At 35.5% G+C, this 25,142-nt stretch overlaps 1 protein-coding gene across 1 annotated transcript in view; it reads left to right on the top strand.

The window, feature by feature from the left end:
• The window catches only part of COL21A1 (collagen type XXI alpha 1 chain), a 174,300-nt gene that overhangs the window by 33,949 nt on the left and 115,209 nt on the right, over positions 1 to 25,142 (top strand). Inside the window, exons 2-3 of the mRNA XM_030315738.1 lie at positions 15,052 to 15,177; positions 18,495 to 19,046. Of these exons, the coding sequence (XP_030171598.1) occupies positions 15,090 to 15,177; positions 18,495 to 19,046 (640 nt within the window). The 5' untranslated portion in view covers positions 15,052 to 15,089. The remainder of the gene's footprint in view (positions 1 to 15,051; positions 15,178 to 18,494; positions 19,047 to 25,142) is intronic.

Genomic DNA, 25,142 nt, shown 5'->3' with positions numbered 1-25,142 from the left:
ATCTATAATTCCCCTCCCCCATATGATTGCTAGTTATCATAGAACATTTATTCAATAGTCCATCTCTTCAGAACTCATTTGTAATGCTACTTCTCTTTTGTAACAATTTCTTATATGTAGGTGGATTTGTTTCTAGGGCCATAATTTATTGATACCCACTGTTTTGGACTAAACTTTTGTCAATACTGAGTCTTTATAAATATTGTAGTTTTAAAATAAAATTTGATATCTGGTAGTATAAATCTATTCCTCCGTATTTTTCTTTCTCAAATTGGCTACTTTTGGCCTGTTTCCCCCCATTTGATTTTTTTAATCAACTTTTCAACTTGTACACCCACAATCAAACACAAAACACCAGGGTTTTGATGATAATTACATTAAATGTTTAGATTAATTTGAGGGAAAATCTGTTACCTTTTTGATATTAAGTCCTGTCATGAACACATTTATTTTCCCTATATTTAAAACTTTTTGTCCTTCAATTATAGTTTTGTTCTAGTCTCCCTAGACATGCCATTATTTTTACTGCCATTGTGAATGATCTCAGAATGTAATTTTTGAAATTTTTTGCTGCTAGAGTAAATGGAATGGTATTTGATTTTTAAAAGTGTAGTTTTATATGCAGCATCTTTCTTAAAATATGTTATTGTTAATTATTTTAATGTAGATTTTTAAATTTAGATATTTTCCCTAAGAATATTGGTAATTTTATTCGTTTCTCAATCTTATACCTTATTTTTGTCATCTTCTTAGATAGTGTTTATTACAGAGCTAAATAAAAGTGGTGATTGCAGCATCCTTGTATTATTTCTGGCTTTATTCAAGGAGAATTCTTCTAACATTTCACCATTAATTATTATGTTTACAAAGATTTTTGGTTTTATCATACTAAAAAACTTTTTACTTTCATATAGTAAATAGTATTGTGTATTTCAAGGTAATGAGTGTGTGTTGAAATTATCAAATATTTCTTCTGAATCTATTTCACTAGTTTGGATGGGTATGGAATCATAAAGCCCCAGCCTCTGAATATGGTGGTGGGTTTAGAGCAAATAGATAGAACCTTGGGGATTTTGTTATTAGTTGTGAGAGGGGATGGACGGAAAACAGCTTTTGCAAGACACACATGATGCTGATTTAGGATAGCTGGGTAAATGGTAGGGTCATTTCTTGAATAGGGAATAGAGAATAGCCATTTTTTACGAGTAGATTTTGAGCTCACTTTAAGATTTGTTGAAACGGAGATGTATGTTGGTTGTTTAAAAGTTGATGTTCTGCAGAGTTTTGAATATAATTATTTAAAAGTCGACTTTTGGGGCACCTGGGTGGCTCAGTCGGTTAAGCATCTGCCTTCTGCTCAGCTTATGATCTCGTGGTTTGTGGGTTCTAGCCCCGCATCGGGCTCTCTGCTGTCAGCACAGAGCCTGCTTTGGATCCTCTGTCTACTTCTTTGTCTGCCCCCACGCTCTCAAAAATAAATAAATAAAAAAAATAGAAATGGACTCTTGAATGCAAGAGTTAAGTATGCCCTGGAGATAAACATTTGTGATGTGGTGATATCAAAGTGGAAGCTAAAGCTGTAGGGGAGGATGAAGTTCTTCAATGAGAGTTTGAAGAATTAGAAAAGCAGAGGCTCTGGCTAAACCCCAGGAACCTAATCACATAAAGGTTAATATAGGAGGGACTCTAAGAGAAGTCTGAGAATAAGTCACTCCTAGGGAACGTGGTGTCAAGGAAGAGTTAGGAGAAAATTTCAATAAAAAGAAAAAGCCATCTATATAAGCCAAATGCAGGGGAGGTTAAGAGAGATGGTTAGAAAGAGTTGACTTAATTTGGCCCTTAGGAAATCACTGGTGCCTTAAACAGGAGTGCTTGAGTCAGACACTGGATTGTAGTGGGATCACGCTTTAGCAGGAAGTGAGGGATTGGAGGGAAAAAAAATGAAGACCTCTCTCTCTCATGAAGCTTGGCAATGAAGGCAGGGAGAGAAAGGAACATGCAAGTAAAAGAATCAAGGGAAGCATAATCTGTTAAGAACTAGTTGTAAGTTTCCCAGTTGCGGAATTGTCATATGAATGACGCATAGGAGGTTAAGCTTTAGTTGAATGTGATTGTGGGATAGTTACTGGATGTTGGGAAAAGCTGATCAAGGTTGTATGACTGGACAGTTTGAATTCAGAGTTGATCAGGTATATGTTTGCTTGCCTTTTGGCTCTTGTTGTGTCTAAAGGGCTTGAGATCATGCAAAAGAAATCCATATGAAACAAATTCAAAGGCTAGAGCTAATCCTTGTATAACAGTGAGGTCCTTAAAGAAGGGTAAAACCTTTAGTAAGTGTAAAACATAATTTAAATGTTTAAATGTAAAATGTTTAAAAATATTTTAAAGATATTACTATAAAACATAAATACTTTGATGCCTTATTTGGCTTAACAGCCATATGCCAATAATCAGCTGGATCTTTAGTTTGGAAAAAAATAATCTAAAAAAAACCCCAAAAACAAACGTAGCCTTGCCTGTTTGGAATCGGATGTTGGGTCTATTTTGGTTATCATGATTCAGTAAATGCTATTAAACCCACAGACTCTGCTAGTCTGTAATAGAGGAAGTTCTTGTCCCTGTTCTTGCTCCAACATTAGAATCAAAAGACAACCATATTCTAGATTCTGTTTATTCTGGCACAACTTAGTTCATTGGATTTGTTTCCAATTTAAATGATATCTTTGCCAGGTGAAGTTGGCAACAATTAAAGAAATTAAAAATATGTGTTTAATCTAATGAGATCCTTTCCGTGTATTTAGCTATCATTTGAAAATTACTTTATGATGGTATGGATAAATTTTTCAAGTTGCCAAATTTATTTTTATAGTTGAAATTAGCCAAAATTGCCAACTTAAGTTGGGCTGCAACAAACCAATTCAGGGTTTCCATGGAAACATGATTTCATCCCATCTATGAAAACCCATTTTGTTTTTTCTTCTTTATCATGGAACTTGAATCTCTACAATGTTTTTCCTGTGATTTCCTGCTCCAAGAAAAAGAAAACAGGTTTCCAATTAGACAAATATTCACATTTGCCCATTAAAGTTTAACCCCAAGGGACATTTTCATTTAGGGAGATAAACAATGGTCACAGACTACAATCTTTCCTATTTAGTTATGACAATGACTATGTGTTTTTGTTATATTTGTTTTTTATTTTTAAATACTTTGGCCAACCTCCAGTCACAATTATTCCAAGTTATGTTAAAATTACTTCATACTTCTAATATTCTTGTTACTGAGTGTGTAGCTGATTTAAAAATCTTCAGCGAAAGAGCTGTGACATTCTTCTTCATTTTTATTTTCTCTCCATGCCTACCCCAAAGCCTGACACAAACTGGTTCTCAATAAGTATGTATTGAGTCCATGATGCCACAAATATTTCGTTGCCTTCTGTGGGCTTAAAATTATTAAGGGCTCTGTGGAATTCAAAAGACATATATAAGATACTTTCCTGTTTGTGACTGGGCATCTAGTGAGGGTAAAGGATGAAATGTAAGTCCTTGCTGCTATTTAACCTCACACAAGCCAGACCTTTGCTATATCGTTTAATCTTTATAAGAGTCCTAGAAGGGCTGTGGTATCATACTCATTTTTCAGATGAAAAAACTATGGCTCAGCAAGAGTTGAGAACTTTGCCAGCGATTAGTGACCATGGTTTGAATCCTTGTCTTGCATGGACAAGTACACTTACTTGCTGGGGAGACCATTCTTCTATACATAAATCCATTAGTGAAGTAGTTGATGTGATTGGTTGTGAGGAGTTTAGACAAGGAAGAGTTATGTGGATGAGAACAATCAATAATATAAATGAAAGCGCTCTGTACTACATGATGAACTTCTGTAAATCTCACCAACACTATGTGTTTGTTTCTTATCCAGTGAAATAAAATGTCTTGGCTCTTAAACTTGTTTCTTAAATGTCTGTGATTTGGTTTTTTTAATCATTTTTCTTAAGTTTATTTATTATTATTTTTTAATAATTTTTTTTAACATTTATTTATTTTTGAGACAGAGAGAGACAGAGCATGAACGGGGAAGGGTCAGAGAGAGAGAGGGAGACACAGAATCTGAAACAGGCCCCAGGCTCTGAGCTGTCAGCACAGAGCCCGATGCGGGGCTTGAACTCACGGACCGGGAGATCATGACCTGAGCTGAAGTCGGATGCTCAACCGACTGAGCCACCCAGGCGCCCCTTAAGTTTACTTATTTTGAGAGAGAGACAGAGAGAGTGATGGGAGAGGGGAGAGAGAGAATCCCAAACAGGTTCCAGTGCTGTCAGCGTGGAGCCTCATGTGGGACTTGAACCCAGAAACTGTGAGATCATGACCTGAGCTGAAACCAAGAGTCAGATGCTTAACCAACTAAGCCAACCAGGTGCCCCTATGATTTTTTTTTAAAGCAGGTTACACAATGGTGTAATTATACTTTTGTTAAAAACAAAACAAAACATCAAGACTTCATGTAAATTGATTTTGCTGATTATCACAGACTGACTGGTCAACCTTTTTCTTTTCATGGAAAAGAAAACCAAGTCCCAGGAAGCAGTCCAGCTGATTTCTTCCTTTCTCTCTTGCTTAAATTCATATGATATAGCAGAATCAGGCCTAATACAATCTTGCAAAACCCAGTCTAATATTTTCTAAGCCACATAATGCTTGCATTCCTTGATTTTTAGCAGATAGATACACGTCATTAATGGATAAAAATAGTTCTAATAATTTTTGAGAATATAATTTTCTCCTGCTTCGCTAAGCTATTACAGAAACATCTTTCTGTGGAAACCATGCATTTCACATCCTGTACAAAATATTCTTAAAGATCACTGAGAACTTTAAGTATATTATTAAATTAGATGATAATGATGCTTTGTATCTATCCTTTGCCTGTTTTTTGGTACCTTTTTCTTGGCGATATTTTGTTTCTTTGTCAATGATTCTAAATTTTACTTTTTACCCAGGTTTTCTCTTGTTAGGTCTAATACATGTGTCCTAATTTCCTGTCTGACCTTTAGCAGCATTAGTGATCCTTGCCTAGATCCATTATTTCATGAGAGATTGCAAAATGTGATTTTCTTTTTTTTATTTTTTATTTTGAGAGAGAGAACGAGAATGCACAAGTTAGGGAGAGGGGTCGGGGTGGGGGAGACAGAGAGGGAGAGGGAAAGGGAAAGAGAATCTCAAGCAGGCTCCATGCTCAGTGCAGAGCCTCGCGTGGGGGTTGATCCCACACCCCTGGGATCACAACTTGAGCCAAAATTAAGAGTGGGTCGCTCAACTGACAGAGCCATCCAGGTGCCTTGCAAAATGTGATTTTCTAATTCTGTTATTCTCCTGGCATTTATTAACTGTTGCTTCATCAACTGTTTTATTACCCTGAAGTATCACAGATGTAGGAAAAGAAAATTCTTGTCTTTCTTTACTTGTATACTAGCAACCTCCAAAGGTGACCCATGGTGTTTTTTGTATTTCTCATTATGAACTCATAGGTTTATCAAATTGTTATGCTTCATTCCACTGTATTATTATTTTTAACGATCAGATGCTTTCATTGCTACCCAGTAGGAGCCCCTCAATTTAGTTTTCTGGTCCTTTTGATCTAATCCCAGTAGTTTTTGAGACTTCCTTGTTGTAATGACAAGATTGCTGTCGTTATAGATCTGGAATCTGCTGTTTTCCCAAAGAGCCCTGGTTCCTTTTAATGGAAAATGGTATTTAGAAACCATAATTGGGATGAACATAAAATGTTCATTTCCACCTATTTCCTTTACCCTGGCTCCTCTTTTGTTTATACCATATATTTTGTATTTATTATCCCATATTGCTATTTAACTTTGCATATGGTTATGTTTTATTTTCTAAGTAGGCAGACAGGGGACATGCATGACTAGAACTCACACCTCATGACTTGTTATCGAGCATTCTTTTTGGTGTAACATGGATGAATTGGAAGATTAAGTTGCTGGAGAATAATTTGACCTGAGTTAGATGTTGAAAAATTTTCTTAGTTATCTCTTTGGAAATTGATGTCTTTACCTTTATAATAATTTGTTTTAAAAACTAGAGGTGAATTAAAAGAATTAAAATTAGGCTAATATATGTTAATATAAGAGGAATTTAGGGATAGAAAAAAGGGCTACATTTTAAGCATAGCTTAAATTACCGACAGAATCCTATGGCCTGATTTCAGTGGATTTGCTGGCATAGGCAAATAAAATATACTTGCTCGATGTTCCTTGGCTGTCTTTTACTGGCCTCAATTTGAATGCCTGCACAGATGTGTGTATTTTGTTGCTTGAGTATTCAGAAGCTCCTGTGGCCAGATGGAGTTTTAAACCACTCCACCAAACCACAGACAACCGAGTTACTGCACTTCACTTTGTCTTGTGTGGGTTTAATGGATGCTGTGTAATGTACAAATGAATTGTGAAAGTAGTCACCCACTCTGCAGCAGGAAGGTAAACTCTGCAAGGTATAACATAATATCTTTGAATTTGTTAGTCTATCTGTGAAATGGGGATTTATAATTACCCATCTGCCCTACCACACTAGATTGTTGTTTAGAGAAATATAACCAATGTCATTTTTTAGATATCCACAAATTGTTACACACAATCAAGGTAGCATTGATTAGTTATTTATTTTGGGGGGGCTTGCTTGGATCTGTGAAATGGCAAATGTTATAACCATAGTTCTGTTGTTTTAATGATAACTCAGACTCTAGACCAAACTCTACATACATCCGTATGTATATAGGTGAATTATTTCTTAATTTGTTTTCTGCTTTGCCAGCATTTTGCCCTTTTAAAGTCTATCTGTCCCACTTAATGCTTCTTTCTATAATAATGTCAGAAATCTAGAACACAATAGATGTGTGTGTGTATGTGTGCATGAAAGTGTGAGGACTGCCATTTGTTTCTCCACCTTTTCCTGTTTTACAACGTAGTTTAAAGGCAGAGCCTATAAATAAGCCTGAGTGTTAGTGTCCCAGGAGGGGACTATTTTTAGTCTTCAGTTTTATGTGAAGGTTTTATAGCCGAGCACAGCAACCAGATTTTGAGATGGCATCTTTCCTGACAGTCCCTTATTTTGAAAGCTTGTATTACATTCCTGATGGCTCCTCCTGCTGATTCCCATGCCTTTACCACTGACCCACTGCAAGAAACATTAACTGCAAGGAGACAAGAGACACAGAATTTGCTTTCATTTGTATCCACTGTTCTCACAAATTTACTCACAAGTAGTTACTTTGATTTTAATAAAATGTTAGGGACTGTGACAGTGAAATGTGATACAACACAGAGGGTAAAGAAATGGAAGAGAAGTGAAAAGTAAAAAAGGATAATAATTGATCAGTTGATCTTTGTCTTTCTCTGAGAATCAAGTGTTAAAATTTATAGAGCTCTTGGGGTGCCTGGGTGGCTCAGTCGGTTAAGCATCCAACTCTTGATTTTTGTCTCAGGTCATGCTCTCAAGGTTCGCGAGTTCAAACCCTGTGTTGGGCTCTGTGCTGACAGTGTGGATCCTGTTTGAGATTCTCTCTCTGCCCCTCTTCCCACTTGTGTGCACACACCTGCATGTGCTTTCTCAATAAATAAGCTTTAAAGCTCTTTGATTTGGGAAGTGGGACGATATACTAAATGTGACAAAAACTTGATCATGATGCACCTATCCTTAAAACCCTCCATTGGATTCACTTGGCATTTAGGGAAGACAGTCCTAAATTTAACATACTGCATGTAGGCCTTGGTACGTCATTTTAGTCCTGCCATTTTTTCTCTTGCTCTTACACTCCATGCTTCACTGACCTTTGTTCTGTTCATAGAACAAACCAAACTTCTCCATCTGCAAAAGGGAAGGTTTATCCTCAGTTCTGGGCAAGGATGGCTCCTTAACATTACTCAGCTGTCAGCTCAAATGGCATCTTTCTAGAGGCCTGTTTGGATTTCTAAATCTACAAGAGCCCTTCCTCTCCTGGCCCCAAGTTACATGTTACTATTTGTATTTCTTCATAGCATTTACTGTTATGTGAAATTATCTCACTAAGTTACTTCTTTAGCCTCTGGAACAGGAACTGCATGAAAACAGATCCCTTATCTAGTTTGGTTGCTGCTGAATTCCCAGACCTATCTGTCACATAATAGGCACTTATTAACTGTTTATTGTTGAATGAAAATAGTCAAGAATTCTAGGTGAGAGAACCTGAGTTTAAGTGTTGGGTCTGTTGTTGATTAGAGCTCATGTGACAGGCAAGCCATGGTACCTAAGCAAACCTTATTTTCTTCAACACTTGCCAAGATTAAATGAAGTGCTGTAGCCTCAACCATTGTAAACTACACATTTTCATTATCACAAGAATGTGAGGTCAGAGAATATGGATCATTATTTCTGTAGTTGAAAGGAAGATTATGGATCATCAATTTCCTTTTTTTTTTTTTGAACATTATGGGAAAGATATTAAGGTAAAGTTAGTGGCAGTGTTAAATCTATACCCTGGATTACATGGTGTGCATTTAGCCTAATGCATATCCACATTAACAGGTGAACTCAGTTTAATTCCTATATTCTGCTGGATCAAGAATTATTCCTATAGCATTAAAAGGTTAAATGTTTCCAAGACATTCCAAGACATTCCAAGACATTGTTTCCAGGATTTTCCATGTTTAAGGGTGGCATATGACCACTCTTTGAGTAGCAAATTTTGAGACATTTTTGCTTGAAGAGATTCTCTGAGTAATGCTTTCCACTTTGGGGTTGCTAGCTTCTCTACCAGGGGAATAGGAACTGTAGGAGTTTAAAATTTTGTTACTTATTTATCATTTTTTGTATTACCTTACATCAGAATTTCTAGAACATTGGTATACAGTAGCGTATGGATATGGGAAACTTTTTATTTTTAATGTTTGTTCCCTTGCTCTATAGTCTGAAGCTAGTGGGTAGGGCTAGGGCATCCATATGTTTAACAAACTCCCCAGGTGATTGACATAAATGCTAACAGGGATATGTCTCAGTTTATATGCATTGCACTTAAGCATATGTACAATGAAATAGTTATAAAACATATTTATGAAACATCCCAGTTATGTTTGTTATGTTTCAAAGGCTAAATAATATGACTGTAACATGTATTTAATGCCCTTTTTATATCATCTACTTTAATAGCTGTCTATTTAGAATTGATAGCTATTTAATAGCTGTCTATCTAGAATTGAATAAAATTAGACAATTAACTTTAGCCCAGGAATTCTGAAGGAATTAGATACTACATAAAAATAGTAAGGATGATTTTGGTAGAGGAGCAGAATAACTTAACTTTGATGCTTTTGGGGTGGAAGCCAGTCAATATTTATTAGCATAACTTATTACCATAAAATAGTACATCCTGGTGATGACTCACCAAAAGTGCTTCTCATTGACATTTTTCGATCTTTATAGCTCTTTGTCCAGAGGGGCCAGCCTAATTTGAAAAATGACAGCGATGATGTTGATTGTTTCTCACCGAGGTATAATTTATATACAACAAATTATATAATTATCAAGCCATAAGTTTAATGGGCTTAGATAAATTTATACACCAGAATAACGTCACTGCAAGTGTAGATGTTTCTATGACCCAGTCAGTTTACTTATGCCATTTTCCAATTGAATTCTTTTTTTTAAGTGTTTTTATGAATTTATTTTTGAGAGAGAGAGAGAGAGAAAGAGTTCAAGAGAGAAGGAACAAAGAGAATTCCAAGACCACTCAGAGCCCAGTGTGGGTCTTGATCTCATGAACCGTGAGATCATGACCTGAGCCAAAATCAAGAGTCATACACTTACCCGACTGAGCCAACCAGGTGCCCCTCCAGTTGAATTCTTTCATCTAAGTCAAATGTTTCCTGATTTCTAGAACCATGGGTAGGTTTTGTGATTTAGGACTTCGCATAACTGGAATCATGCTTTATGTATTCTTTTGTGTTTGACTTTTTTCATTACACAGAACAAATCTAAAATTTGTTCATGTGTTGGTTATAACAATAGTTCACTTTATTGTCATTGCTGTGTGTTATTTCCTTATGTGAATATACCACACAACTTGTTTGTTTGTTCTCATGTTGATAGCACTTGAGTTACTTTTAGTTTGGGACAGTTATGAATAAAACTACTATAAACATCCTTAAAGTTTTTTTGTAGGCACATGTTTTCATTTCTTTAGGTTTTATACCTAGCAGAGGAATTGTTGGTCATAGTTTAACTTTTCTAAGAGACTGAACCTAACAGTTCTCTAAAGTGGTTATTTCATTTTCCACTCTCACCAACAATGTATGAGTTCCAATTTTTCCACATAGTCTCAAAAAAACATTTGATACTGTCAATTTTAAATTTTAGCTATTTTAGTGGGTGTGAAATGTTACTTTATTGTTTTTAACATTTATTTCCCTGATGACTAATGATGAGTTCTATTTAATAGGTTTATTGGCCATTTCTGTATCTATGTAATGTATCTGTTCAAGAATTTTACCCGTTATTAAAAAAAATGGATTGTTTTCCTTTTTTTTTTTTTTTAATTTTTTTTTCAACGTTTTTTATTTATTTTTGGGACAGAGAGAGACAGAGCATGAACGGGGGAGGGGCAGAGAGAGAGAGGGAGACACAGAATCAGAAACAGGCTCCAAGCTCTGAGCCATCAGCCCAGAGCCTGACGCGGGGCTCGAACTCCCGGACCGCGAGATCGTGACCTGGCTGAAGTCGGACGCTCAACCGACTGCGCCACCCAGGCGCCCCTGTTTTCCTTTTTTTAAAAATGTTTATTTTTGAGAGAGAGAGAGAGAGAGAGAGAGAGACAGAGAATATGCAGGGGAGGGGCAGAAAGTGAGGGAGTGAGGGAGACAGATGATCGATGTGGGGCTTGAACTCAGAACTGTGAGATCATGACCTGAACTGCAGTCAGATGCTTAACTGACTGAGCCACCCAGGCACCCCAGATTATTTTCCCTTTTATTGTTGATTTTTAGGTTTTTTTTTGCCAGTAAATTATTTTATTTTTAAAATATATTTTTATTTTTATTTGTTGAACTATGATTGACACAAATATCTTGTTAATTTTAGGTGTATCACAGTGATTCAATATTATGCATTACAAAATGATCCTCACAATAAGTGTAGCTACCATCTGTCACCAGACATGGTTATTACTGTACTACTGACTATATTTCCTGTATTGTTATATCCTCATGACTTACTCATTTTGTAACTGGAAGTTTGTACCTCTTAATCCTCTTCTCCTGTTACCCCAGCCCTTCAACCCCACCCCTGTATGGCTGTGAGCAGTTTGCTTCCTATGTCTCTCAGTCTATTTCTGTTTTCTTTGTTTATTTGTTTTGTTTCTTATATTCCACATATGAAGGAAATAATATGGTATTTATCTTGTTCTGACTGACTCATTTCACCTAGCATAATACCCTGTAGGTCCATCCAAGTCATCACAGATGGCAAGTTTTATTTTATTTTTTTATGGCTGAGTAATACTGTAGAAGTTTAAAAAAATATATGTATTCTGGATATGGGTCACTTTTCTTGAGTATTGTGATTATTGTCTTAAGGGTGTTTTTTGAGGAACAGAAGTGTTTATTTTGGCGAAATCGAATGTATCCATGTTTAAAGTTGCTAGTGGTTTTTGTGTCCTAAGAAAATTTGCCTAATCCTGAGGTCATGAAAATATTCTCTTAAGTTTTCTTTTAGAAGCTTTATAGTTTTAGCTTTTACATTTAGGTCTATGCTTTATCTAATTTTTGTATGCAGGATGAGATGGTTCATTTTATTGTGTTTGTCCAGTTGATCCAGCACCATTTAGTGAAGAGACTCTTATTCACTTACCTTGACACTTTTATTGAAAATCAATTGACCACGTAAGTGTGGATCTGTTTTTTTTTAAGTAATTTTTTTAATGTTTATTTATTTTTGAGAGAGACAGAGTATGAGCGGGAGAGAGAGAGAGAGAGAGAGGGGTACACAGAATCAGAAGCAGGATCCAGGCTCTGAACTGTCAGCACAAAGCCTGACATGGGGCTTGAACCCATGAACTGTGAGATGACCTGAGCTGAAGTCAGACGCTTAACCAACTGAGACGTGTGGGTCTGTTTTTGAACTCTACTGGGTTCCATTCTGTATGGTTATCCTTATACCAAGAGCACACTTTCTTGATTATTGGAGCTTTATCGTAAGTCAGAATCAAGTAGTATAAATTCTCTTAATTTTGTTCTTCTTAATCAAGATGGTTCTTTGTTGAAAATTGTTCTTCATTTAAGATGGTTTTTCTAATTCAAAATCATTTGAATTTTATATAATTTTAGAATAAGTTCATCACTTTCTTTTAAAAATATGCTGGAATTTTAATTGGGATTGTGTTGAATTTATAGGTCAGTTTAGGAAGGATGGACATGTAACCAAGACTGAGTCTTTTAATTGATGAATATAGATTCTTTATTTGCTTTTTTAAATTGCTTTCAACAATGTATTATATTTTTTAGGGTAGAGGTCTTTCACATTTTTCATTAGGTTTAGGATGCTTCTGATACTATTAAATAGAGTATTACATTTCCCCTTTCCCCCCAATTTTATTGCTAGTATATAAACTTAAAAAAACCCTACTACCCTTGTTTCTTGTGGCCTTGCCAAATTGACATAGTCAACTAATGTCTTGGTAGATTTCAAAAAGTTTTCTATGGAAAAATCATATCTATAAATACAGTTTTATTTCTTTATAGGCTTTATATCTTTTATTTTCATTTTGAGTATGACAGTGGCTAGGACTTCCTGTACGGTTTTGAATAGAAGTGTATTCACATTTTGAAAAGAAGTGAGAAGAATGTATATTATGCTGCTGTTAGGTGTTCTGTAAATGTCAGTGAGGTGAAGTTGGTTGATATTTTTGAAACCTGTACAATCATTAATTTTTTTGTCTAATTCAATGATTACTGAAATGTGAGCATTAAAATGTCACATTTTTATTTGAATTAAAAAAATTTTTTAATGTTTATTTTTTTTTTGAGAGAGAATGAGAGTGAACAGGGGAGGGACAGAGAGAGAGAGGGAGACACAGAATCTGAAGCAGGTTCCAGTCTCTGAGCTGTCAACACAGAGCCCGACACAGGGCTTGAATTCATGGACTGCAAGATCATGACCTGAGCCGAAGTTGGCCGCTTAACTGACTGAGCCACCCAGGCGCCCCTGAATTATTTTTTGACATATTTTTCATGGCAAGCATTTCAGTTTGTATCTTTTTTTAACGTTTCCATCTCTCTTCTGAAATTTCCCATATTTTTGCCCATTGTTGTTTGTCTTACTCATTAGATCCTTTAACATATTTATGATAGCCATTTTACATCATCTCTGGATGTGCTTATACTATTTTAATCCTGATCAAAAATCAGATTTTTCTTGCTTCTTCTCACATCTTGGGAGACCCTTGGGAAATTTCTTTCAGCTTGTCAGTATGATTTCCAGCCTTTTGTATTTAAAAGTTCTGTTTTTCTCTCTTGTCCTTTCTTTGGCTTTCTGCTTTTTTTTTTAAGCTTATTTATTTTGAGAGAGAGAGAGAGAGAGAGAGAGAGAGAGAGAGCGAGAGCGCAGGAGAGCAAGAGAATCCCAAGCAGACTCCGCACTGTCAGCACACAACTCCATGTGGGGCTGGAACCCATGAACTGTGAGATCATGACCTGAGCCTCAGTCAGATACTTAACTGACTGAGTCACCCAGGTGCCCCAGCTTTCTGCTTTTTGAATTCTCTTTCTTTCTCCACTGTAGTTAAGAACTGGCATGTCTCCAAGGGATTTCTGTTGAGTTCTGTTGCTTCTCCCCACCCCCCCCCCCCACTTCAGCATGCCAAAGATTTGCATTTGAGGAATTCCCTGGATACCTGAACAGGGAGAGGAAGGTAGATCTCTCTTGTTGTTCCGTGTTGTTCTCAACTTTCTCTGTAGTACTTGTCTGTTCCATGTACTCTGTTAAGACTCATGGGCAAGTATTGCTGACTAGGGGCATACTCTTTCTGTGTCTGGGACCCTCCTGAAGAGGATTCCCTTTCTGCTAGGGATGAAATCAGCCCAGAATCTCTTCTATCGTATAAAGGATTGCTAACTTTTGAAATTTTACTCGTTTAAGTTTCTTTAAATCCTGTCTTTCCCAGTGGGTGTAAAAGACTATAGTTGTGTAGTTTATCTGGCGTTGGTGGGAATGATAGTGTCTTGCAACTTTCCACATTCTAACCAGAAGTGAAGTCCTTGGACTAACTTAGAAGACGTATTAAGGTCATATAACTGAGTGTTTATGAATCAAATAAAATAGCTCTTAATGCTCAAAAAAATTAAAATCCGCTCGCTTTATTATGTAAATATTTTTACCAGATGCCCTTTAAGTGTTTCGTAAATGCAAATCCATTTTTAAAAGAAAAATGTTTGCTCCCAGTGAGATAATACAAAGAATGTGATAAGGCTCTACAGGCTATGCTGGAAGGAGGAATTCTAGTAAATATTTTGAGCAAAGCCCAAAGTTTTAGAAAAGTTTATATCTTTTCAAGATAGTTATGAATTAAAAGACTTACAGTTTTCCTCAGCTCCTATTCATTGTCCTCTTGCATAACATATTTAGAATATGGTTATTTCTGGGGCGCCTGGGTGGCTCAGTGAGTTAAACGTCAGACTTCAGCTCGGGTCATGATCTAGCATTTCACGAGTTCAAGCCCCACGTCAGATTCTGTGTTGCAAGTTTGGAACCTGGAGTCTGCTTCGGATTCTGTGTCTCCCTCTCTCTCTCTCTGCCCCTTCCCTGCTCACGTTCTCTCTCTAAAAAATAAATAAACATTAAAAAATATGGCTATTTTGGACATGTAAATTATTCTAAGGCTACTAAAAACTGTACTCCAGCTGGATATTACAATGAAAAAATCTAGACTTATAATAATGACTAGCTATTTGTCTTTATTTTTCTAATATAGTTAACTTTCCTTTTTTCTCTCTCTCTCTCTTTTTAGGAATCCTAAAACCAAAATATTAGAACGAAAGAAGAAACATGGCTCACCATAATATGTTTCTTTGGATAGTTTCGGTCCTGCTTCTTCAGAATTCTGTATTAGCTGAAGATGGGGAAATAAGATCAAGTAAGAACTATCAGCATTTTTGTTATCAACAAATCGATTGTAGAAATCAAATTAGTGGAGCTCAAGCAATTCTTTTAAGGACCTTATTCTTATTGTCTTTAATGTTGTAATGCCCTAAAATAAAATGAATTGCTGTGTTATGTATTAACTGAGAGGAAAAACTTCTATCAGAGGTAATTTTGAGAAAATTCTGTGGTAATTGTTTATTTTACCCATCAGGCTTTGGAATAAATGGTCTCATATTGAGTTCATGCTCAGCCATTTATGAGGTTAGTGATGTGAAGATGAAGTATCTACCTCATAGGATGATTATCAGGACCATCCTATGAAGTTACCTTATAGAGATAATGAGATAATCCACATAAACAGGATAATGCATTTTAATGGCTTAGCACAGTGACATCTGAGTAAATGGTGATTATTATTCTGATTGCCTGTAGGAGAGCTTGCATTAGAGAAGGAGGGTTATATTAATCGCTGTTCTGCTACCCAGGCCATTATTTGTAGATATCATGCTTTTTAAAAAAAAAACTTTACTTATAATCATATTTGAAAACTCGTACACACCCTACTGTAAATTAATTATGGTTTCTCTAACACTTAAATCATATGGTTTGACAACTTGCTAAAAATTTATTAAAACAATAATAAATTTAATGTTTATATAACACTTTTATAGGTTAATCAACCCAAGCACTATAGAAGGTAGATATGCTTTGGTTTTTTGGGTGGGAAAAGAGATTCAGCAAAATTTAAGGGGCTTACCTAATGTCACACAGCTGATTAGTGCCATAACTAGTATTAGAACTATGCCTTTGCTCTTTAGTCCATTTTTTTCCCCCGGTGACACTGGTAATTCATCTCTCTAAGGAAGAAGTCTCTTGGAGTGGTATTTTGCCTAGCTTTTATAAATGGCAATACTTGCTTTTGTACCCATGTTCTTGGCTCACCTGGCAGTTGTGAAATATATGCTCCGTGGCTCTGGAAAGGGGTATGAAGGGCCAAGAACAACCTGGTTAGAGTTTATAAACACTGAATCAAGTGGCACACAAACACTAGCAGGTCTAGACAATGAGTCTCATAGCATTGAGGAAGGACAACGCTAAAGAACTCTGTAAACATAACTTGCCTGTCCTTTTGTGTCTCGAATGAAAGCAGATGTCTGTAATCCCAGTCCAGCTTCCAAAAAAACCCAGAAGAATTGCATTCCCTTGGGTTAGAAAATTCGCCTCTGGGGCAGAATTCCATTTCTGCTGTCCCTAACCTGAACCCTGGCTGTGGTCACCATGGCAGAGGATGTTGGAATAGAGTCCCTCAGGCTTTTTTGGACTTCCCCACCACCTTAAGAGTGGCATCATAATCATGGTTACAGTTTTGAGATAAATCTATGTTTTGGCATTGAAAAAAGTTTTTGGGAGGGGGGAAGTAATTTCTTGACTGCATGTTCACCTGACAATAGTGTTTCTTTTTGCTGGTTACTGTGTTGGGTGAGTTAATTTTAAAATTGAGGCATCTTCCTGTGAGCCCTGTCATCATCCTAGATATGGAAGTAGACAAAGATGAGGAAAAGAATGGAAAGGAAAGCAGAGAGAGATTGATTGATTGATTGATTGACTTTACTCCTAAGGAGATATGAAAATGCAAATACTAATTGTCAGTAAACATTGCTTTTTCTTTCACGACTGTCCTTTGCAATTGTGATATCTCATTTGCAGTGTCTATGGAAAATAAACCATTATAACTTTAAATTGGGCATCTGATCACTACTTAAGGGAGACCACTGATTTGAGTAAAAACACAAGACTTGCAACAAAATTTGTTGTCATATTACCTTGACTCATCTCATTCTCTTCCAACTTACCATCTCCAGGGATATGTGACCTTTATCATATGGGCCATAAACAGTAGTATTTTTGTTGCTTTGCAGAAGTGAGAGAAAGAGAAAGCAAGTATGGCTGTTCAGCATGCTCTGTTTCCATTTCAAACTATTGGAATTACTCAAATGAACCAGTTTGTCTTTTGGGCAGTGTTTGACTCTTATCTCTGGGCCTTGGCACTTGCTGTCCCCTCTTACTAGGAGGTCCTCCTCTTCACCTGGCTACAGCTCTCCTTTCAGACCTCAGACTCCCAGTCAGCTTTCCCACAAAATCTACCCTGGTTTTCCACAGTTAGGTTGCTACCCCCTCCTAAATGTTCTCAGAATACTTTGTACTTTCTCTAAGCAGCCAGTTGTCTGTCTTACTAGACTTTGATATCTATTTGAGATATCTTATGTATCTTTGAAGCTGGTACCTAGCAGGATATCAAGCACAGAGTAGGTATTTAATATATATAGACTGAAAGAATGAAATAGGGTTGGAGGCATGTTGTGCAGTGTGGAAAAGACCAGTAAGATTTTTTCCCCCACAACTGCTTAGAACTTGTCTAAGTGTAACTTATACCAACGGTAGTTTTTTATTTTCCTTAATAGAAATGTAAGGTGTGCTGATCACATGTGTTTCCTGGCATCTTGAAACGAGAATCCTTATCGCTCTGGAGAAATAAATAGCTTTATACTTTTGAACATAGATTCGCTTAGCACAAGTATATTATTGGCTGACAATGAGATATTGGACCTGCATTGGTGATCTCAGTTCATTAAGCTTTTATTAACTATATTAAAGAATATGGATCTTTTTTGACTAGTTGAATCCTGAAGTTGGCAGAAAGTTTCTTTTTAAATTTCTTTCCCTTATTCGTTGGTTTATTTTATTATTGTAAATACTTCAGGTTATCAGTAAACGAACCATATTTCATTGATAACTTAATGCTACTAGTGTATAGCTGAAAATAATTTATTTGCTTATTTTTGTGTTTTCATTTATTGGGTGGGGAAATAGAATAAAATGGTGCTTTATGGTAATACCTGCCCCTACAAAGAGATATCTAGATATCATGTCATATACAGCATGTCTTTTTTATTCCCTACTTTTAAAGCTCAGTCATTAATCCTTAAATTAAGATAAAAGAATTAAAAATGTCAACAAAAATAATAGCCCTCAGAAAGAATTTTCATGAACTAGGTGGTATATCTTATTTAATCCCACATAGCTCCAGTGAACTGGTTACTTTTAAAAAAAAATAAGCTTTATTGAGGTATAATGGACGTAGGAAATAGTAAGATATTTGAAGTGTACCTCATGGTGATTTGATACACATGTATGTTGTGAAAGGATCTCCCTCCCCCAGTTGGTTACTTAAAAATCATGCAGTAAAAACTGCCTATGCTTTTCTTTTTATACAGCAAATGTGCTCTGATGGTTTTCTTTTTCACTTAGGTTGTCGTACGGCTCCAACAGATTTAGTTTTCATCTTAGATGGCTCTTACAGTGTTGGTCCAGAAAACTTTGAAATAGTGAAAAAATGGCTTGTCAATATCACAAAAAATTTTGACATAGGACCAAAGTTTATTCAGGTTGGAGTGGTCCAGTATAGTGACTATCCTGTATTGGAAATTCCCCTTGGAAGCCACAATTCAGGAGAGAACTTGATTGCCGCAATGGACTCCATACACTACCTGGGTGGAAACACAAGGACCGGAAAGGCCATCCAGTTTGCTCTTGATTACCTTTTTGCCAAGTCCTCACGGTTTCTGACTAAGATAGCAGTGGTACTTACGGATGGTAAATCTCAAGATGAAGTTAAGGATGCAGCAGAAGCAGCAAGAGACAGTAAAATCACTTTATTTGCTATTGGTGTTGGCTCAGAAACAGAGGATGCAGAACTTAGAGCTATCGCCAATAAGCCTTCATCTACTTACGTGTTTTATGTGGAAGACTATATTGCAATATCCAAAATAAGGGAAGTGATGAAGCAGAAACTTTGTGAAGGTAAGCCTTAATAGAATCTGGAAACAATTAATAATTGCATTTTCTAACATTTTGGTGTAACCTGTACTTATTATACCAGTGTAGTTATATTTAATGTCAAATTATCTATGATGTTAGAACTGAAATGAACACTTAGTTTTGTGTTTCATTTATTCTGGATAAAATTACTTGAAAAAAATCTACAGTTGGAAAATGTCATACTTTGTTATATTTGTTGCTTTTTCTTTTTGATCACAATATGTGTGTTGTAGAGATGGTAGAAATAAAGACACATAAACAATATGAAGAGGGGTGCCTGGGTAGCTCAGTTGTTAAACATCCAACTCAGGCTCAGGTCATGATCTCACGATTTGTGGGTGCAAGCCCCACATGAGGCTCTGCACTGACAGTGTGGAGCCTACCTGGGATTCTCGCTCTCTCCTTCTCTCTCTGCCCCTCCCCCAGTTCACGCTCGCTCTCTCTCTCTCTCTCTCTCTCTCTCTCAAAATAAACTAAAAAAAATAGGAATCCATGTGGGGTGCCTGGGTGGCTCAGTTGGTTAAGTGTCCGACTCTTGATTTTAGCTCAGGTCATGATCTCATGGTTCATGAGATGGAATCTGCATCTGGCTGTGTGCTGACACTGCAGAGCCTGCTTGGGATTCTCTCCCTTTCTCTCTCTGCTTCTCCCCAGCTCTCTCTCTCAAAGTAAATAAATGAACCTAAAAAAAAAAAAAAAAGATCAAGAATATGTATAAATTACACATGATCATTATTACTCCTGTTAATGAGTTTTTGTCTTTTTCATTCCAGTCTTTCTCTTTTATTTCAGCGTGTCTGAGAATTTATTCATGTGCCTAAATGAGAATAATATTGTATATATTATTTCATACTCTATTTTCTTATTATTTTATATTCTATTACTGTGTGTATAATTTTCATCCTCTATTAATGTGAAAGCAGACAATCTCAGTCTCCTAAGATAATTTATTGAATAATTTTTCTATTTTTGCATGTTTAGTTTTTTTTTTTAAGTTTTTATTTAAATTCTAGTTAGCTAACATACAGTGTAATATTAGTTCCAGGTGTACAATTTAGTGATTCACCACTTACGTACAATACCTAGTGCTTATCACAACAAGTGCCCTCCTTAATACCCATCACCCATTTAGCTCATCTCCCCACCCACCTCCCTCCAGTAACCATCAGTTTATTCTCTACAGTTAAGAGTCTGTTTCTTGGTTTGCCTCCCTGTTCCTCCTGTATTCATCTGTTTCGTTAAATTCCACATATGAGTGGAATTGTATGGTATTTGTCTTTCTCTGACTTATTTCACTTAGCATATATACTCTAGCTCCATCCGTGTTGTTGCAAATGGCAAGATTTCATTCTTTTCTGATGGCTGAGTAATGTTCCATTGTATGTATGTATGTGTATATGTCTGTGTGTATGGATAAAGAAGATACATCTTCTTTATCCACTCATCAGTTGATGGTGTTTAGTTCATTTCTAAGTTTTTCTACTATAAATAACAGTGAATATTCTTGTACAGAATTCTGAATGAGAATCTCTCATTTCTTCCAAAAACAAAGGTCAAATTACTAATATTATTAAAGCTCTGGAAAAATGTTAAAAATTGCACTTGAGAGAGACTTAAATTTCTATGGTTAGTGAGAGAACATTTGAAAATATAGTACTTATCAGTCAGTTATTTTTATATCATTCCATGAAATCTAACTTTGTGTTTATGATAACTCCGTGGAAATGGAAAAGTTTGTATTTTTAGTAAACATTAATGTTATTAGGATATACACATGCTTCTGTTCATATTACTCCCTAAGTATCTTTTATTGTATCTCTCTTGTATCTTTTATTTTTAATATTATAGTCATTTAATATACAATATACCTAAAAATAATATTTGTGTAACATGGAAAGGCTTTTTTGCCCCCAGTTTACCTACAAAATCTTCAAAAATAGGTTGGTTAACATTTCATAGAAATATTTCTAGGGGCGCCTGGGTGGCTTGGTCGGTTAAGCGTCTGACTTCAGCTCAGGTCATGATCTCATGGTCTGTGAGTTCGAGCCCCGCGTCGGGCTCTGTGCTGACAGCTCAGAGCCTGGAGCCTGTTTCAGATTCTGTGTCTCCCTCTCTCTGACCCTCCGCCGTTCATGCTCTGTCTCTCTCTGTCTCAAAAATAAATAAACGTTAAAACAAAATTTTAGAAATATTTCTAAATGATTGTGGCTTAGAAAAAGTTTCATTTCTCTTTTTTCTTCAAATTTGTTTTGGGTATATAGTACAGAAAAACATTTAATCATTTCTTTTATATTATTTAAGAAGGTATAGAAATTAAGCATTTTATTTAATCAAACTTTTAAAAAGGTACTGTATCAAGTAGAAAAGGTCATCACAGTTTTTTTTTTTAATGTCTCTAACAGACTGTGTTGACTTTTGTCATCTTGAACAGAACAGAGGGGTGTAGATTTGTTTCCCAGTTGTATTGAGAAATAATTTGACATACATAGATGTTTAAATGCTTTGTCATATTAGAATTAGAATTCTGTGGTTTTGAAGCTAGGTATATATTGTTATTAAAATAGACTTTTCATGGTGATATTTTACTATTTTGTATCCTAAAATAAAATTTGATTAAATATGTATTTGTACTACTTCAGAGATTTTTTGTAGATAGGTATTTTGGTAAATGTATTCTATTTAAAAAATTCTAATTACACATGAAAGAGTAGCTGTGCTTAAAAGGGGTAAAAAATTCTTTTTACAGACTGGAAATGTCCAGTCTGTAAAAAAAAAAAAAATTAAATTGGAAATCTTGCCAAAAATCTCTTCATGCACACTCAAAGAAAGAATGTAAGTAATGTCTGTGTCTATTCAGTTCACAAACATGCTGTACAATAGCCATCTTTGAAAATGTGGTTTTTTGAAATTGTACTTAGAGCAGTATATGAGCTTCTTTGAACTTGACTTTTTAATAACTGTATTAAAGTATGATTAATGCATTGCTGTAATCATGTAATTTGTATTTGAATCATTTGACAGTTTCCTTTTTTTTGACAAATGGTTAAATTTTACGTTGAGGTGCTTATCATATAGGATTACCATTTCCTAATATTGTTCACCTTTATACTCTTGCTATGATTTGATCCACATTGAGCAAAATATTATTCACCTCTTTGTTCTCACATGGATTATTTCATCTTCATAGACTACCATTTCCCTGAAGGTGCATTCTGCAATACATTTCTTATTTCAGGATGATCTTTTTATAATGGGCAATGATTTCTTTGTCTGAGAGTCTAATTTTTTTCTTTTTTTCCTATTCTTTTTTTATTGTTGTAAAAAACCAATAAGATCTAATCTCTTAACATTTTAAGTGTATACTACAGTATTGTTAACTACAAGCACAGTGTCATACTGTAGATGTCTAGAACTTTTTCATATTTCGTGACTGAAACTTTGTGCCCATTGAACAGCCACTCCCCATTTCCTTCTTCCTCCCACTCTGGCAGCCCACCATTATACTTTCTGTTGTAAGGAGTTTGACTCCTTTAGATATTTCATAAAGGTGGAATTATTCCGTGTTTGTTCTTCTGTGTCTGGCTTTTGGGATTTTGATAGAGATGCATCACTTTGGGTGATAGGGAAATTTTTACAATATTAAGTTTTCCAATCTGTGAACGTGAGATGTTTCTATTGTTGGTGATTTCTTCAATTTCTTGTAGCAGTGTTTTGTCATTTTCAGCATTCAAGTCTTTCACCTCCTTAGTTAAGTTTATTCATTAGTATTTGATTACTTTTGCTTCTCTGCTAGTACTTTCAATATTAAGTTGAATAGAAGTGGCAAGAGTGGGCATCCTTGTCTTGTTCCTGATTTTTTTTTTCCATTTGAAATTTATTTTATTTTTTTTCAATATATGAAATTTATTGTCCAATTGGTTTCCATACAACACCAGTGCTCATCCCAAAAGGTGCCCTCCTCAATACCCATCACCCACCGTCCCCTCCCTCCCACCCCCCATCAACCCTTAGTTTGTTCTCAGTTTTTAAGAGTCTCTTATGCTTTAGCTCTCGCCCACTCTAACCTCTTTTGTCTTGTTCCTGATCTTAAGGGAAGAACTTTTAGTTTTTCACCATTGATTATGATGTTAACGGTGGGCTTTTCATATATGACCTTTATTATGTTGAGGTAAATTCCTTCTTTTTTTATTTTGTATTTTATTTTTGAGAGAGAGAGAGACAGCGTGAGCACGGGAGGGACAGAGAGAGAGGGAGAGAGAGAGAATCCCAAGCAGACTCTGCTCTGTCAGCACAGAACCTGATGCAGGGCTCCATCTCACCAAACTGTGAGATCATGACCTGACCAGAAACTAAGAGTCAGATGCATAACTGACTGAGCCACCCAGGCGCCCCGGTAAATTGCTTCTTAATTTGATGAGCGTTTTTGTCACGAAAGAAGGGTGAATTTTGTCAGATGTTTTTTCTGCATATATTGAGATGATCACGTAACTTTTATGCTTTATTAAGGCGGTGTATCACATTAATTTCTTAGGTTAAATCATTTTTGCATCTCAAGGATGCTGTTGAATTCATTTTGTTAGTATTTTGTGTAGGATTTTTGCATCTGTATTCATGAGGAATATGGACCTTTAGTTTTCTTGTAGTGTCTTTATCTGGCTTTTGTATCAGGGCAATGCTGGCCTCATTAAAAAAAAAAAAAAAGTTTAGAAGTATTTCCTCCTCTTCAGTTTTTTTAAGAGTTTGAGAGGGATTGGCATTAATTCCTTAAGTGTTTGTTTGAATTCACCAATGAAGACAGCTGGTCCTGGGCTTTTCTTTGTTGGGAGATTTTTGATTACTAATTCAATATCCTGACTAGTTACAAGTCTTTTTCTGCTCTAATCTTAATTATCTTAAAGATTATTAAAATAGATTATTTCCTTCCTCCTCTTAATTTTGGGCTTAGTTCTTCTAGTTTTTTGATGAATAAAGTTAGGTTGTTTATTTGAGATCTTTATTCCTTTCTAATGTATATTTTTATCACTATAAATTTCCTTCTTAGTACTGATGTTGCCACATCTCAAAAGTTTTGGTATGTTGTATTTTAGTTATTGTTTGTCTCAAGATATTTTCTAATTTCTTTTTTGATTTGTTTTTTGACTCAGCATGTTGTTTAATTTCCACGTATATGTGAATTTTCCATTTTTCCTCCTATCATTAATTTCTAGTTTTTATTGTTGTGATTGGAGGATGTACTTGGTATGATTTCGGTCTTCTTAAATTTGTTAAGACATTTTTTGACCTAACATGTGATCTGTTTTGGAGAATGTTTCATTTGCACTTGAGAAGAATGTATATTCTGCTGATATGTGGTGGAATGTTCTGTATATGTCTGTTAGCTCCTTTTGGTCTATAGTATTGTTCAAGTCCTGTGTTCCCTTTTCAATCTTCTGTCTGGATGTTGTGTTTATTATTGGAAGTGGCCTATTGAAATCCTTATGACTGTGTTTTCTGTGTCTATTATTTTTCTCTTCAGTTCTGCCAGCGTTTGCTTTAGATACTTGGGTGGCATGATACTGGGTGCCTATATATTTGTAATTGTTATGTCTTGTTGGTGAATTGACTCCTTTATCATTATATCATGTCCTTCTTTGTGTCATTTGAATTTTTGACTTAAAGTCTGTTTTGTCTAAGTATTGCCACCTTTGCTGTATTTTGGTTACTATTTGCACAGAGTATCTTTTTCCATCCCTATACTTTTAGCTTGTGTGTCTCCACAGTCCTAAAGTATATGTCTTATAGACATTACATAATTGGATCTTGTTTTTTTCCATTCAGCAATTTATTTCGGAATTTAATCCATTTACATCTGAAATAGCAAGAGGGAAAGATTTAATATCACCATTTTGTTAATTGTTTTCAGTCATATGTTTTTTGGTACCTTCTTTTCTTTCTTTCTGTCTTTGTCTTTCGTTGACTTTTTTTTTTTTTGGTAGTGACATGTTTTGATGTTTTTCTTATTTTTTTAATGTATCTTGTATAGGTATTTCCTTTGTGGTTACCATGGGGCTTATGTAAAATATGTAGTTACAGCAATCT

Source organism: Lynx canadensis, chromosome B2 (genome assembly GCF_007474595.2).
Source record: "Lynx canadensis isolate LIC74 chromosome B2, mLynCan4.pri.v2, whole genome shotgun sequence".
Classification (NCBI taxonomy): domain Eukaryota; kingdom Metazoa; phylum Chordata; class Mammalia; order Carnivora; family Felidae; genus Lynx; species Lynx canadensis.
Note: the sequence above shows the minus strand (reverse complement) of the source record. Positions and strands in the feature narration are given on the sequence as shown.